Source organism: Triticum aestivum, chromosome 1A (genome assembly GCF_018294505.1).
Source record: "Triticum aestivum cultivar Chinese Spring chromosome 1A, IWGSC CS RefSeq v2.1, whole genome shotgun sequence".
NCBI lineage: Eukaryota > Viridiplantae > Streptophyta > Magnoliopsida > Poales > Poaceae > Triticum > Triticum aestivum.
Genome location: NC_057794.1, coordinates 393,533,047 through 393,548,930, shown reverse-complemented (window position 1 = coordinate 393,548,930; position 15,884 = coordinate 393,533,047). Strand labels below are relative to the sequence as shown.

General features: G+C 45.5%; 2 protein-coding genes and 1 pseudogene across 2 annotated transcripts; 2 read left to right on the top strand and 1 right to left on the bottom strand.

Annotated features, from left to right (window-relative positions):
- Positions 1-4,041: 4,041 nt before the first annotated feature.
- On the top strand, positions 4,042-8,822 carry LOC123052625 (cytosolic endo-beta-N-acetylglucosaminidase 1). The gene is made up of 11 exons (XM_044475887.1): positions 4,042-4,636; positions 4,744-4,881; positions 5,149-5,258; positions 5,350-5,461; positions 5,540-5,647; positions 5,954-6,066; positions 6,137-6,218; positions 6,789-6,869; positions 7,227-7,282; positions 7,511-7,646; positions 7,925-8,822. The coding sequence occupies exons 1-11, from the start codon at positions 4,175-4,177 to the stop codon at positions 8,657-8,659; spliced, it is 2,133 nt and encodes a 710-aa protein (XP_044331822.1). The 5' UTR covers positions 4,042-4,174; the 3' UTR covers positions 8,660-8,822.
- Positions 8,823-9,047: 225 nt separating this feature from the next.
- On the top strand, positions 9,048-14,681 carry LOC123052626 (cytosolic endo-beta-N-acetylglucosaminidase 1-like). Its single transcript, XM_044475904.1, has 4 exons — positions 9,048-9,729; positions 13,706-13,786; positions 14,110-14,165; positions 14,433-14,681. The coding sequence occupies exons 1-4, from the start codon at positions 9,718-9,720 to the stop codon at positions 14,617-14,619; spliced, it is 336 nt and encodes a 111-aa protein (XP_044331839.1). The 5' UTR covers positions 9,048-9,717; the 3' UTR covers positions 14,620-14,681.
- LOC123052619 (cell division control protein 48 homolog E-like) lies at positions 10,001-12,705 on the bottom strand (annotated as a pseudogene).
- Positions 14,682-15,884: the final 1,203 nt, after the last annotated feature.

Genomic DNA, 15,884 nt, shown 5'->3' with positions numbered 1-15,884 from the left:
AATAACCAATAGCGGAACCTGGATGCTCATATTGGTTCCTACATATTCTACGAAGATCTTTATCGGTAAAACCGCATAAAGATATACGTTGTTCCCTTTGTCATCGGTATGTTACTTGCCCGAGATTCGATCGTCGGTACCAGCAAGTCTCTTTACTCATTCCGTAATGCTACATCCCATAACTAACTCATTAGCTACATTGCTTGCAAGGCTTATAGTGATGTACATTATCGAGAGGGCCCAGAGATACCTCTCCGACAATCGAAGTGACAAATCCTAATCTTGCTCCATGCCAACTCAACAAACACCATCGGAGACACCTGTAGAGCACCTTTATAATCACCCAGTTACGTTGTGATGTTTGGTAGCACACAAAGTGTTCCTCCGGTATTCGGGAGTTGCATGATCTTATAGTCATAGGAACATGTATAGTTATGGAGAAAGCAATAGCAACAAACTAAACAATCATCGTGCTAAGCTAACGGATGGGTCAAGTCAATCATATCATTCTCTAATGATGTGATCCTGTTAATCAAATGAGAACTCATGTCTATGGTTAGGAAACATAACCATCATTGATTCAACGAGCTAGTCAAGTAGAGGTAAACTAGTGACACTCTGTTTGTCTATGTATTCACACATGTACTAAGTTTCCGGTTAATACAATTCTAGCATGAATAATAGACATTCATCATGATATAAGGAAATATAAATAACAACTTTATTATTGCCTCTAGGGCATATTTCCTTCACTGCACAAATATTATGCGTAGTCAGTTATGTAATTGGATGTTTAATTAGATGTTGTGCAGATAGAGCAAATCGCATCGCACACGATTAAACTACACGCTGGTGATGTTTTCAACAATCACAGACAATTGTTTACCAGTAAGCGTTTGCCCACAACATGCACAACTTATTAGCAGGAATCGTCTGTGTTATTATCAGTCTTCCCACATAAATATGATTACTGGCCTGTTTGCCGAGTATCGCACATATCTTGCTACACTGAATTGTTTGTGTTCTTATGGATCATCGCAAATAGTTCATCTGGGTTACCTGTATGTTGTCAGTCGCACACATCTAGATCTAGGCAACCATTTGCGTTATTTTGGCCCATTGCAAATAGCCATATGAATTAATTGTATGCCATGTATCGCACATGTAACTCTTATATGAATCATGCTTGATAGATCAACCATCACACACAGTTCATTTTATTGGTGACGATTTTATTACCATACTGTTTGCGATTCATGCATTGCACACTCCGATACATGTGTCGTCTTAGGACCTTCCTGCTGTAGTGGTAAATTCACTTTGTAAGAACCCCTTTAAAAAATCAATCAAAGCTTTTCTCAAGAATCCGAAGGAACACTATCTCTGTCACAAGAATATAATTTGGTGAAAGAGATGATCTTGAGGAGTAGGGATTCAAGAAAGGGAGGCTTCTTGTTTGTCAAAAAACAAGAAGTAAACCAAGGAATCACTCAACACTTCTTTATTTTTCTCCTGCCTTGGATCTATCTTCCTGTATGTGGTTGATGGGTTGAGTGGAGTGGAGTGGGATGCGTTGGAGTGGAGTGGTTGCAATGAGTGGAATGAGTTGTGAAGGTATGGGATGGATGCTTTGATCCACAAAGGGTATGGTAGAGAATATATAAAGGAGATCCAAAACCTAGTTGTCACACAAAAAAGTAGCATAGGATCGAACGCACCAATAGAAACCTATTGGAACTACCAAACCAGTTCAAATAAATTTGAGCCGCCAAGGTAGTGTACAGAAACTAGAAGAAATACATCACTAGGAGGTATCAATGGTGAATGAGAAGTGGTTATAAACACAAAAAGGAAGCACCTTCCTACTATGATAGAATGGCTCGGAAGTACTAGTAAAATAGATTGGTCAGTAGTACCATACAAAACAAAGTCACTGCGAGATTTGATAAATCTACAGAAAAGTGCTAGCCATAGCTTGGAAGTTTTGGATGAAAAAAAAGCGGAGGCATCAAACTTATACCATGAGTAAAGGGAAGCAAATCAAGACGACTTGGAAGTGCCAACCAAAATAGGAGGTTTTTGTCAAAGTGGATTATAGGGGTCTACAATTTTGAAACAACAAGATGGTGGTTCTAATAGTTGTGTATGGGTTTGATCTCTAAGCATGAATAACCCTAACTGGCTCGACAGTACTAGCAGAAAATCTTCAAAAGTACTGAGGCTTAGAGAATTAATTCAGGAGTGGATTTTGGGATAGCTTTGGCTGAGTCTCTGTTCTTGGAATTCAAACCCAAAGTATTTTCTTGCACCCCTCTTCGTAGTACGGTTGTCCTATACTCAATATGAATCTTGAATTCGCCAAAATACCTAGGAAGTTCAAATGATGAGCTTGATGAGGACAACAACTAGAAAAGTTGTTTGTAGGGTCACCAATCATGTCCTACTTTTAGGTTATAGCCATGGACTAGTATATGAAAATTAGTCCCAAATCCTGAAATAAACTCACTAAAATGATTAGTTCTCTCAGATGGTTTTGTCATTAATCATCAAAAGTAGAGTACTATTGAGATGCACTTTCAAGAGGGTGAAGAAGACGAGGGCAAGGTGCTATCGCGGAGCTGGGTGGGGGGTCGTAGTAAATCTAGCACCGTTGCTGCAGAGCCGGGGACGACAGTGCTGGAAGCGGCGGCCATGGTTCTACGAGATCACCGACAAGGCAGAGGGGGTGTTGCGAACTTACCGGCATGCGCTACAAGCATGGTGACATGGCGATGCGAGTGTGTAGCAGGGGTACTTCGAGCAAGCTAGCAGGGCGGTGGGCGCAGTGACAAGGCGATGTGAGTGGCGAACAAGGGCTTTGCGAGCAGGCGGTGTGTGCCAACCGTCACTACTGCAAGTGGCGACTGCGGGGTTGTGACAGGCAATGCGTTGTGCTGCCAACGATGCAGCCAACGATGACGGTAGTGCTGCCATCGGTGACGCATGGTGTTGCCTACCCCCAACCAATGATGTCATGACCCGTGTCGCGGTGTTGCATCCATTAGTCGGCGATGCTACCACCACCGACGATGATGCTGCGAGTTATGATCGACGACACGCAGGTGTTGCATGCTCGGGCCAGCGGAGCTATGACCAACGACGCGTGGCCGATGGCAATGCTACAAATGGAGCATGAAGTGCTAGGTGCGACCCCGACGATGTTGCGGCCCCCAGCCGCCGCAATGGAGCAACACATAAGCCTTATGACTCCTTACATCTTCGACAACGAGGCATGCGGGAGAGTATAGACGCGTGCAAAATGAGAGGGGAACGAGCACCCACTGATCCACATGTTGCATGCAAGGCCAATCGAACGGCTGGATCTCAAAGCGACCGATCCCTTGCTCGCGTGGGTTGACCAACGCCTAGCGTCATCCTTAAGGGCATGGCCAATGCTCCACGCTGGAGTGTTGCCCCGCCGTTCCACGTCGGATGCATGACGAGAGAGAAAGAAAAAGAGTGCTGCTTGCAGAGGCTAGCGGTCTCTTGCAGAGGAGCCTGGTGCTTCAGCCAAAAAGAAGAGGAAAGGGAGAGAGAAGAAGCAAAAGCAAGGAGTAAAGCATCAGGACATGCGCAGCCATTAGTTTAAAGAAAGAAGATGATGATAAAAAGAGAGAGTACAAGATGGACCACGCTGGTTATTGGAACTGGTGCTTCATATATTTACTCCGACGTGGATACTGGGGCAGCAGCATGGTGCTGCCCCCATTGTACATGCCCTAATAGACAAGGATTGGACAGTATAGCGTGCATATGCATGTGACTAACAGATCATCACATGGGGTGATTAAATTGGGATAGTGGCTCAGTCTTTGCTTCTCAGACAAACAACAGCCCCCCATCACCCAAATCTCCAAATGATCGACTATTTTAGTCCTTCGTCAGTCTTCACCTCCACGCGTGGGATGCGTGTGTGTGTAGCAACAACTAGCAAGTGCTCAGTAACACGAAATTGATCTCATTTCATCGAAGGATTTAAATTGGAGGAGGGGAGGAGCTCATTTTTGGACTAAAATCACCATAAAATTCGTACTAATAGTTGCCAAGTCCAGGGGCTGAATTGCGTATTGACCGACAATAACTTTTGGTGGGCAGACCATCGCCGTCCGCCGCCGGTTCAACGGCGGCGGAGCACATGCCCTTCTCCCTGCGCCGCCTCCTCCGTCTCCTCCGCGACATCATGACTCTTCCCGCCGCGGACGACGCCGCCGTCTCCGAAGGAGAGCGGCGTCAGTGGGAGCCGCCGTTCGACGCTTCCAGGCCGGCGCCGCCCATCTCCTACCCCATCACCGACCTCGCCGCGCTCGCCTCCCGCTCCTACCTCTCCGAGGACTCCAACTTCCACCTCCCCTTCAACCGCGCCTCCATGCCGCTCCCCTCCCCCGGGGCGCCGCTCCCGCCGCGGCGGCGCCTCCTCGTCTGCCATGACTTCCAGGGCGGCTACCGCGAAGACGCGGCGCCGCAGGGCGGCGCTAATCCCGATGCCTACGCGCTCTGGCATTGGCACCTCGTCGACGTCTTCGTCTACTTCTCTCACTACCTCGTCACTCTCCCGCCGCCATGCTGGACCAACGCCGCCCACCTCCACGGCGTCAAGGTTCGTTTTCTTGCCTCCACGCTTGGTATTACCGGCCTTCCTCCTGCTTGCTTCTTGACTTCGCTCAAGTGGTCGTGTAATTTTGTTTTGCCGGTTTTTGAGACAAGGTTTTGGGAACGTTCATCACAGAGTGGGATAAAGGTGCAGAAATCTGCAGGGAGATGTTTGCAACACAGGATTCAGCACAGATGTATGCCGAGAGGCTTGCAGAGTTGGCTGCTGCCTTAGGCTTTGATGGCTGGCTGGTAATCTTTACATGCTCTATATTTTAATTTGGGGTTCTGATTTCTGAAGCGATACAGTACTTGGTGAAAGAAACGATGCATTTTTTCACAATATGATCCCATGCAAATTGGATTTGAGAAACTTGATATACATGAGAGAGTGAAATGTTCTCGTTTTGTGACTAAATTGGACCACTACAGAGTAATTTATTCGCCATAAGAATTTTATCTGGTCTATGCTGCCGTTCTTGGAGATATGTCTGTTGCTGATGCTGAATTATCTTTCAGATCAATATTGAGGTTAAGCTCGACATTCAGTTCATCGATAACCTGAAAGAGTTTGTCAATCATCTAACCAAGAGAATGCATGCTGCTGTTCCTGGATCTTTAGTCATATGGTATTTCCTACTGTGCAATAAGCATGACTGGTTTTAGTTGTGAAACTTGTTTTATGAACTATTTGGCGTCTTTGACTTGGCGCTACTACAGGTATGATGCAATTACAGTGGGTGGCGATCTCGACTGGCAAGATAAGCTCAACGAGCATAACAAGCCATTCTTTGATTTGTGTGATGGCTTATTTGTCAATTATACATGGAAGGTAACCCTCTTTTCCTTTTCTGGTCCCCCGCAATATCCCCTTAATGATTACCTGCAAAAATTGGGATGATTTTGGTAGGAAAAATATCCACGAGATTCAGCTGCAACTGCTGGTGACCGGAAGTATGATGTGTACATGGGTATTGATGTTTTCGGCCGAAATACTTTCGGTGGTGGGCAATGGAAGGTATGTGAAATCTTCTCTCTTTTTGGTTCAACTCACGATTCTTGCTGCAGTGTATTGCATTCTTTCCTGTCTGTACTATGTTTCGAAACTGGCAACTAAATTAGTAAGGTATTCTGAGTGTAACTCAACTATTGCCCTGCATATTAAGTGTTAAATAGATACATACTCCAATGCTCAAGTGTTGTAAAACATGCTGGCTATACAACATTGATTGAATACTACAGTAATGTAGTAGATCAGCCTTTCTAACTATTTTGCCCGAATGCAAATGCATTCTATTAAACTGTCAACTGTCCATTTTGCTAGACAAATGTTGCCCTTGATCTACTCAAAAAAGATGATGTCTCAACTGCCATATTCGCTCCTGGATGGATATATGAAACTAAGCAACAACCTGACTTTCAGAGTGCACAAAATCGGTAACGTACTGCTAACACTCTCCCAAGTTCTGACATACTTTTTGAAAGTATTCACCCAGTAATAGTGCAGCTGGTGGGCTCTCGTTGAAAAATCATGGGATGTTCTTCGGGGCTATCCGAAACGATTACCCTTCTACTCAGATTTTGATCAGGTACATCTCCAGTGATTATTACTGTAGCGCCAATTATCAGAACATTGTTATTAATTATACTGGATGCAGAAGACAGTACATAACCATACTCAGAATATAATTAATGATAGAATCTGCATCTTAGGCATGTCATATGATGTTGAAGCTGTTTACAAAACCTCTAAGCCCAGGAATGATGATACAGTGATTCTTGATGCTGACTTTTTAGAATGAATAGCTATTAAAGCCTTGCCACGTTCTAGTGGTAGTTCCTAAGTGCTCATATCTTCAATCTACTTGTTCAGCAGGTGTAGTTATAGCCATGTCTCATATACTACAGTGTGGTAATATATATACTACTTTATCACTTAGTATATATTTACAGTGCCAATATTAGCACAATGTGCAATGATTTGATATGCAACAATATATACCTAATACTGAGTTTAACTAGTGGAATAGTATATGAGTTGCTTAATGCTTTTTCCTTCATATCATATATTCATAGTTTCAGTTTCTCTATCCAATTGTCGAAATTTCTCCTTTTTATATTTTTATATTAAATGGCTTTAAACTTTTGATTTCCTCCAGGGTCATGGTTACCAGGTCTCCTCTGAAGGTCTACAAGTCTCAGGTGATCCATGGAACAATATTTCTTGCCAGAGTTTTCAGGTACTATACTGCCAACAGATCCTGATGGATCATGTCTTTTACATATATGTTCACACTTTACACCTTGACACAAAATGATTAAATTTAAAAGCACCTTATACATGCTGTGTTGCATGGTTTGAATTGAAATTTCCTACCTGACTGATACATTGATCATTTAGCACTTCTTTCTCTGCGCCTCTATAAAATATGATGTGTTACCAGAAAGGGTTTAAACTGCAGGGGTGAAGCTATGTTTGAGAAACACCATTGCCATGCCTACCTCTAAAAATTGCTGCTTTCTTTAAGGGGTTTAAAGGTGACTTCTTTGTCAACCCATCCTGAACTAACGTGTCATGATGGCCCCTTCTTTACCAGCCTATGCTTAAGTACACTGGAGATGAAGTTCAACCACCAGTACGAACTTCTATCAAGTAAGATCACCGTTAAGTTTAGATATAAATATTTGTGCCTTGCATTCTTATTATTTTCCATTTCTTATGCTAGAGCTAGAAAGGTGTACTCCCTCTACTTTGTTGGGCAAGCAGACTGACTGTTCATTATTTTGTTGTGCTAACTGAACTTGGGCTTATATACATGTCATATTATTGCTTCTACAGCCTTTTCTAATTTATGACCATATTTTGCTGGTTGATGTATAGTTTCAAGGATGAGCCGTACAGTGGAGGGAATTGTGTGACAGTCCAAGGAAGTCTCAGGCAGAATGCAATTTTCTCAGAGCAGCTTTTTAATGGAGGACTTTCCATGGAAGATGGATATGTACATCTCTTTTATTCGGTGAGAAAATATCTTCCAACTGATCATTGAGCATAGGCACCTCATGCTCTGTGAAACCTTCACTTCATTCCCAATCGCACTATACAAATGTTTCAATCACACTATACAAATGTTTCTTGTTATTTATTACTAACATTGACACGAGGTCCCTAAGTGCCAAGGAAAAGTATGTCCATGCTAACACTACATGCACACCCTTACCTTACTGATCTGCTTTTTCAGTAAGCTCTTTTCTTCTCAGCAAAATGACAAGAGTTCCTTCCTGGTGATTGATTCAGGTCAACGCTGAAGCAAACTCTGACCTAGGATTGTCCCTGGACTTTTTATCCAGAAACAAGGAGAATACCTCAATTCTCATTGCAGAGGACATAGCGATATTCAGTAGAAAGAAACAGCATCACTTGTACAGCTCATATGTTCAATCTGATAAGGTAGAACCACATGCTCCAGATAACCAAAACTGGGTCATCTACCGAGCAACTGTCCAGTCCAGTGCCAGCTACACATTGATTGGAATCAACATTGTCTGCACACTGAAAACTAGTGGCAAAATCAATTCAGAAGCAGATGAAGATGAAAGCTCAGAGGAAGATGCAAATAGGTTGTGGCCTTACCATGCATCACTGGGCCACATAAGCATCCGGAACATGGACGAAAACACACAGTTCCCTTCAGCAGAATCATGGGTGACTGAAGGCAAGTACATCTCTTGGTCAAATAATTCCAACACATCTAAGCTTCTGAGTCTGAAAATTAGCTGGAAGTTGAATACCAGCCATCAAGCATCATTCATGAAGTATAACATATATGTGGAGAAGTTGATTGGGGATTCAAATGCCAAGGTTTCCAGAAGCTTTCTTGGTGTCGCAACTGTTGAAGCCTTCTATATGTCAGACCTCCAAGTTCCCGACGAAGTCACCAGCCTGAAATTTATCATTCAAGCATGTGGGCGTGATGGTAGTCGCCAAGGACTCGAGGAATGTCCAAAGTTGTTTTTGGTGCCAGTAGAGTAGTTGAGACTGGTGTGTAACATGGATACAATTACAATGTAACGATTCCCTCCATTACCATATTCCATTTTACCCTGAAGGAAGGAACAAAGAAATAAACCGATCGGGTTGGTGTGAGAAGCTGCTGTGAACTTGTGATCATATTTACTTGAATTGTCTCTTGATATTACCAGTAAGCTGGTTGCTTATTACACAAGCAGTGCTTATTTAGCTTGTGGAGAAAGCCTTGTTTAATGTTTAGAAAATGTGGAAGCTCTTTGGGATTCACTTCAACTCCAGCGGGGTAGTTGTTGAGGGGATCCAGGAGCAAATGGGGTCGGTGGCGGGTCTGAAATCCTATGCTGGTTGAGAGAGGCTAGGTTTAGAGCCTCCAGCTCCCTCCAAAGCCTGACGGCATCACTCCCATCCAATTTGCAGGGGTTTCAAATGGATCTGGAGACAGGAAGCATCTGTTTTCTTTAAGCCACCACACCTGTTTGATATCCATCCAAACAACATGTTTTAAATCGAGGCCGTTTCTAATTTTTCATGTTCATCAGAAACCCAAAACTCAGCCACAGGTTCATAATCAATGGCCAGTGTAGAAGCCAGAAAAGGATAATTTCCAAGATATTGTTAGTAGTAACTACACAATCCTTTTTTCGGAAGAACAACTACACAATCAAAGAGCAGGTGATGGATGCACAGTTCAGTTTCTGAACAAAAGACAATTCAGATTGCCCATGGTCATCATTTTGTTATGAGATACTATTACTTACTAGCCAGAGGAAAACCTCAACTTCTGAAGGGACTTGTATTTTCTATATGGGAGAAATAAAGGCTCGAGTCACTCCCCTGTAATTAATGTACAGAGCTGGTTGAGTAAACTCCGCTGTTGGTATATCTTTCAGGGCAACCATGAGATTGACCAGGTTAATGCTGGAGGCTCAAGATTTGTCCTGGGCTAAAATTTCTTCCAAAGTTAAGCTTGAGAGTATGGCCATCCCACGCTTCAGATTTCGTGGAGCGCTGTTGATTGCGAATGTGGTAAAGGGGCCAATACTGAACAGCTAGGGGGACAGATGCCAAACCAGGTACTAATGAACAGATCATTTCAGTTACTTTGTTGGAGAATCCAAAATTTGGTATTGGCGCATTGCAGAGCCTTTCAGCTAAACTAATTTGTCAACATTCTGGAGAGGCTCTGGCATTTCTCAGTAGAGATAATCTTTTGCAAAAAAAGGAAAGGAAAACTGCAGTATAACAGAAGGTTAATTAAGATGCCGAAACAAAACTGAACTAGTACATTTAAAAGAAGAAAAAATAGCATCACATATAATGCTAAATTGCTAATACCCTTGATGCGGCCTGTAGAGAACAAGAGAATTGTACCACAGGCCAATGGATATATCCTTGACACACAGACTGGAATGGGAGACAAATGTTTTTTTTTCTTTCATTTGGAGGGTACAATCTTCATTATATACATCACAACACTGCACTTAAAAATATGATTACATGATCTTCCTATGTCTTATAGATGCATACTCCTAATATAATACAGTAAGTGTAAGACACAACAGACAATTTAACTGTAGAGATCATCTTCTTCAGCTGCCGTGGCAGCTGCCGCGAAAGGATTGGCCGCAGCTGTAGCACCCACCGCCGGCTGGTCAGGGAACCGGAACTCGCTGCCAAAACCGCGGGACTGCTGCAGCGTCTGAGCAAAGGCCTGGTATTTGCGAATATCAGCATCGCTCACACTCCGGCGTGCATACCTCATGCTCTCCTCGAAGTGAGCAGCCTTGATCTCGTTCACCTCATCTTCCTCCATGGCTTCAGGGTTTTCCTTCAGCCGCCTCTCCTTTTCCATGTCCTTCTCAATGTTCTCTCTGATGGCGTATTTGCACGCACGCTGGCAGATTTCCGTGATGTCCGCGCCGCTGAACCCTTCTGTGTATTTGGCGAGCGCATTCAGGTCGACGTCCTTGGCCACAGGAGACTTCCTGAGGCAGGCCCTGAAGATCTGGAGCCTGGATTCAACGTCGGGCAGAGGAATGTAGATAAGCTGATCAAGGCGCCCCGGCCTCAGCAAGGCAGGGTCTATGATGTCTGGCCTGTTGGTGGCGCCGATGATGAACACGGTTTTCTTGGCATTCATTCCGTCCATCTCAGTGAGAAGCTGATTCAGCACCCTATCAGCGGCACCTCCGGCATCGCCTACACTGTTTCCTCTCTGGGTGGCAATCGAGTCGAGCTCATCGAAGAAGAGGACACATGGTGCCGACTGCCTTGCCTTGTCGAAAATCTCACGCACATTGGCCTCGCTCTCACCAAACCACATGGTAAGCAGCTCCGGTCCTTTGATGCTGATGAAGTTAGCCTGGCACTCGTTAGCAATCGCCTTGGCCAACAAGGTCTTGCCGCAGCCCGGAGGGCCGTAGAACAGAACACCTTTGGAGGGAGACATGCCAAACTTCTCAAACTTCTCTGGGTACTCCACCGGATACTGGACGGTCTCCTGCAGCTCCCTTTTGACACCCTCAAGACCACCGACATCTTCCCAAGAGACATTTGGAACTTCAACGACAGTTTCACGAAGGGCGGAAGGGTTGCTTGTCCCTAATGCAATCTTGAAATGGTCGTTCGTGACAGCCATAGAATTCAGTATCTCCGCATCAATGGTGTCATCCTCGAGGTCGATAACATCCATCTTCTCGCGAATGCACTGGAGAGCAGCCTCGGTGCAAAGGGCGGCGAGATCAGCGCCGACATACCCGTGAGTGTCCCTCGAGACATGCTCCAGCTCAACATCTTCAGCCAGCTTCATGTTTTTGGTGTGAATCCGGAGAACCTCAAGCCGCCCAACTTCATCGGGGACTCCAATGTCGATCTCCCGGTCAAACCTGCCAAACCTTCTGAGAGCAGGGTCGATGCTGTTCGGGCGGTTGGTAGCACCCATGACAATAACATGTGAGCGGGACTTGAGCCCATCCATGAGAGTGAGCAGCTGCCAGACAATACGCCTTTCGACCTCTCCATTGGTCTTGTCTCTCTTTGGGGCTATGGAATCGATCTCGTCGATGAAGATGATGGCCGGCGCATTCTTCTGGCCTCTTCAAACGCCTTCCTGAGGTTGCTCTCGCTCTCTCCGGCCATCTTCGACATGATCTCCGGGCCATTGATCAGGAAGAAGAAGGCGCCTGTTTCATTAGCCACAGCTCTGGCAATGAGGGTCTTGCCGGTCCCAGGTGGCCCATACAGCAAGATACCCTTTGGAGGCTTCACACCGATGCACTTGAACAGCTGGGGTGGCGCAGCGGGAGCTCAACCAGCTCTCTGATCTGGGCCATCTGCTTCCTGACTCCACCGACATCGTCGTAGCCGACGTCGTCGAGACTCTCCTCATCCTCCCGCTTGACAGGCTCGCCGTCACAGAATATCTCCGTGTCAGAGGCGACGATGCAGTACTCGGCAGGGTCGGTCTCCACAACCTTGAACTCCACGCTCGTCATGCCGCCCCTCACCAGGAACAGGTCTCCTTTCCTGAGGGGACGATAGGCCTCGAGGAAGTAGGGTCTCAGGAAGGCGTCGAAACAGGTTTCCGGCGATCCCCTCGACGGTGTCGTCAACGGGGAGTACGTGCACGCGCTTCCCGTACTTGACGTCCGGGCACTGATGGACGGAGACGACGTCGCCGAGCCGGACCCTTAGGTTCTTCCGGACGACCTTGTTCATCCGGACCTTGGTCTTGTCGCACGTGTCGTCTGGGAGTAGAATGCAGATCGTGTCCTTTCGCTTCTTGCCCTTGAGCAGGACGATGTCGCCGTGGAAGAGCTCGAGGCTGTCCATGGTGTCCGGGTGCAGGGCGACGGTGGAGTTCTCGTCGTTGGTCGCCTCGTCGACCACCAGCCGGTTCGGCGACTTCTTCCTCTCCAGGATCGCCGTGGAGTAGTCTTTCTTCCCGCTCGCGTCGCCCTGGCTCGCCATGGGATGGGACGCGCGTTTGTCTCGATTGGATTCAGTTGTTTTCCTTGGGAAAGTGGGTAAACGATCCTTGGTTCCTTGATCTCGCTGTGCGATGTGAGGAGGAAGTTGAGGAGATCGGCTGACCCTTTATAGCATCTTTCTCCCTGTTCCTGGAGTAGGGGGTTGGTGTCGGAGTTGTATAGCCCGAGTTGATAGGGAGGAGGAATCCGGCGTCCCGGCGGAGTGGGTCTTCTCCGGCAATGCGACGTGAAGGAGAGTCCACTCCAGTCCAGGTAGGAGACGGTCGATCGAAGAAAACGATTCAATGGATGGCTACCATTGAAGTCGCTTGATCAACGAACGGCTCACGTTGACGCTCACAGCTCCTCTGTCGGCAAATTTAACAGTTAACTGAAGCTTGTTCATTGCGCTTCAGTTAACTGCCGTCGCCTTTACCGTCAGTCATTATTGTGACGCTAATTATCTGAACACTGTTATTTATTATACTGGGTGCAGAAGTTGATAGATTTTGCAGCTTAGGCATGTCATATGATGTTGAAGCTGTTTACAAAACCTCTAACCCCAGGAATGCTGATACAGTAATTCTCGATGCTAACTTTTGAGAAGAAATAGCTCTTAAAACTTTGTCATGTTCTAGTAGTACACCAGGAGTATATGAGACGGAGGGAGTAGTACCTAAGTGCTCATATCTTCAATTCTGCATGTTCAGCGGCTGTATCTGACATTACACGTACTTACTAGTTGTTGTTATAGACATCTCATATACTCCTGGCGTGGTAATGTATATACTACTCCCTCCGTCTCAAAATAAGTGCCTCAACTTATTTTGGGATGGAGGGAGTACTTTATCACTGTGAGTATATATTTACATTGCCAAGTATCTTTTTAGTATTAGCACAATGTGGAATGATTTGATATGCAACAATTGGTGCTTATCAGTGAGTATATCTAGTGGATAGTATATGAGTTGCTTTCCTTCATATCATATATTCATAGTTGCAGTTTCTCTATCCAATTGTTGAAATTTCACCTTTTTGTATTTGTTATGTTAAATGGCTTTAAACTTTTGGTTTCCTCCAGGGTCATGGTTACCAGGTATCTTCTAAAGGTCAACAGGTCTCAGGTGATCCATGGAACAATATTCCTTGCCAAAGTTTTCAGGTACTATTCTGCCAACAGATCCTGTTGGATCATGTCTTTTATATATGATGTTCACACAAAAGCACCTTATACATGTTGTCTTACGTGGTTTCAATTGAAATTTCCTACCTGACTGATACGTTGATCATTTAGCACTTCTTTCTCTGCACCTCTATAAAATGTGATATGTTACCAGAAAAGGTTTAAACTGCAGGGGTTAAACTATGTTTGAGCCATTGCCATGTCTGCCTTTTAAAATTGTTGCTTTCTTTAAGTGATTTAAAGGTGACTTCAATGCCAACCAATCCTGAACTAACATGTCATGATGGCCCCATTTTTACCAGCCGATGCTCAAGTACACTGGAGATGGAGTTCAACCACCAGTACAAACTTCTATCAAGTAAGCTCATCGTAAAGTTTAGATATAAATATGTGTGCCTTGCATTCTTATTATTTTCCATTTCTTATGCTAGAACTAGAAAGGTGTACTTTGCTGGACAACCAGACTGGCTGTTTGTCATTTATTTATTGTGCTAATTTAATGTGTGCTTCCTTTATGTGTCTTATTATCACTGAGCCCATCATTTTTATTTTCCTTCTACATGTCATATTATCGCTTCTAAAGGTTTTCCAATTTATAACCATATTTTCGCTGGTTGATACATAGTTTCAGGGATAAGCCGTACAGTGGAGGGGATTGTGTGACAGTCCAAGGAAGCCTCGGGCAGAACGCAATTTTCTCAGAGCAGAAAAAGAAAAAGAAAAAAATGGAGGACTTTCCTAGCGTCTTCGTTCTAAAAAAAATGGAGGACTTTCCATGCAAGATGGATATGTACATCTCTTTTTTTGGGTGAGAAAATACATTCCACTTGTTATGCTATTTTAACTATCTTCCAACTGATCATTGAGCATGGTCACTTCCCCACCTGAATTATATTCATTTGCAGCTTCGCACCCTTTTGCAAGATGGGTTCAAGTGAACTAGAATTACAGGGGGGCACAGGAGGAGAAGAAATAAAGCAAAAATAACACACACCACAACATACAAACAGGGGAGAAACAAAGAGGGAAGACACACCCGACACAATACAAATCACCACCAGTGAGATCGAACAGCATTGGCCAACCAAGACCAAGCCATGGCACTCCACCATCGACACAATCAGAGGCTTCACACATCTGAGACAACACCACGGCACCACCTGCGTCGAGGGTGCATTTGAAAGGTCACGCGAGGCCGAGATGACGCCATGGCGCCTGTGTACCGCAGGCAAAGTTGGCATTGCCAAGCAGACAAGCCCATGACACTGTACCGTCGACGCAAATCGAAAGGCTCCACGCATCCAAGACTGCACAATGCCGCGACACCACCTGCGCCGCGGGGCACATTCGAAAGGTCACGCGAGGCCGAGACGACGCCACGGCACCTGTGTGCCACCGCCATAGTCGCTTGACATCGCCAAGCAGAGACATACCGAGAAGCGCGGGAGCAAGAGCATGAGAACACCGTCAAAGAAGAGCTCAAACCACCGTCGACCCCAACAGGCCGCACCACCACCACAAACTCATCAGCGTGGCCAACACGAACTAGGACGTCGGCTTCCATCTTCATTTGACCAAGCAAGGTGAAGTGCCTTGACGTTGGCTGTCCGGTTGCCACCCAACCACACCCCGAAAGAGGGGAGGTGGGAACGAGGGAGATCAGATGTACGATTAACCTCGCCAACCCATCTTCGGATGAAAAATCAGTCCCACTTCATGGCATGGCTAGGCCCAGAACACGAAGACAGAACACCACCCCCTCCTCTGTCATCGCCCACACATACCACCAACGAAACCACCTCGAGCCACCGATCACCCTAGCAAGGCAAGCTCAAAGACGAAGCCCCATGTGGCGAATGTGACGTTGAGCGTCACCATCGCCTGATCCGAAAGACCCGGGATCCAAAGTTTCCTCCGGAGCAAACATGAGGAAAGACGAGCACACTACAGAAATGGTTCTTGTTATTTATTAACTAACATTGAAAGGGGATCCCTAGGTGCCAAGGAAAAGTATGTCCATGATAACACTACATGCAGGCCCTTACCTTACTTTTTTTAAAGGAGGATGACCCCCCCC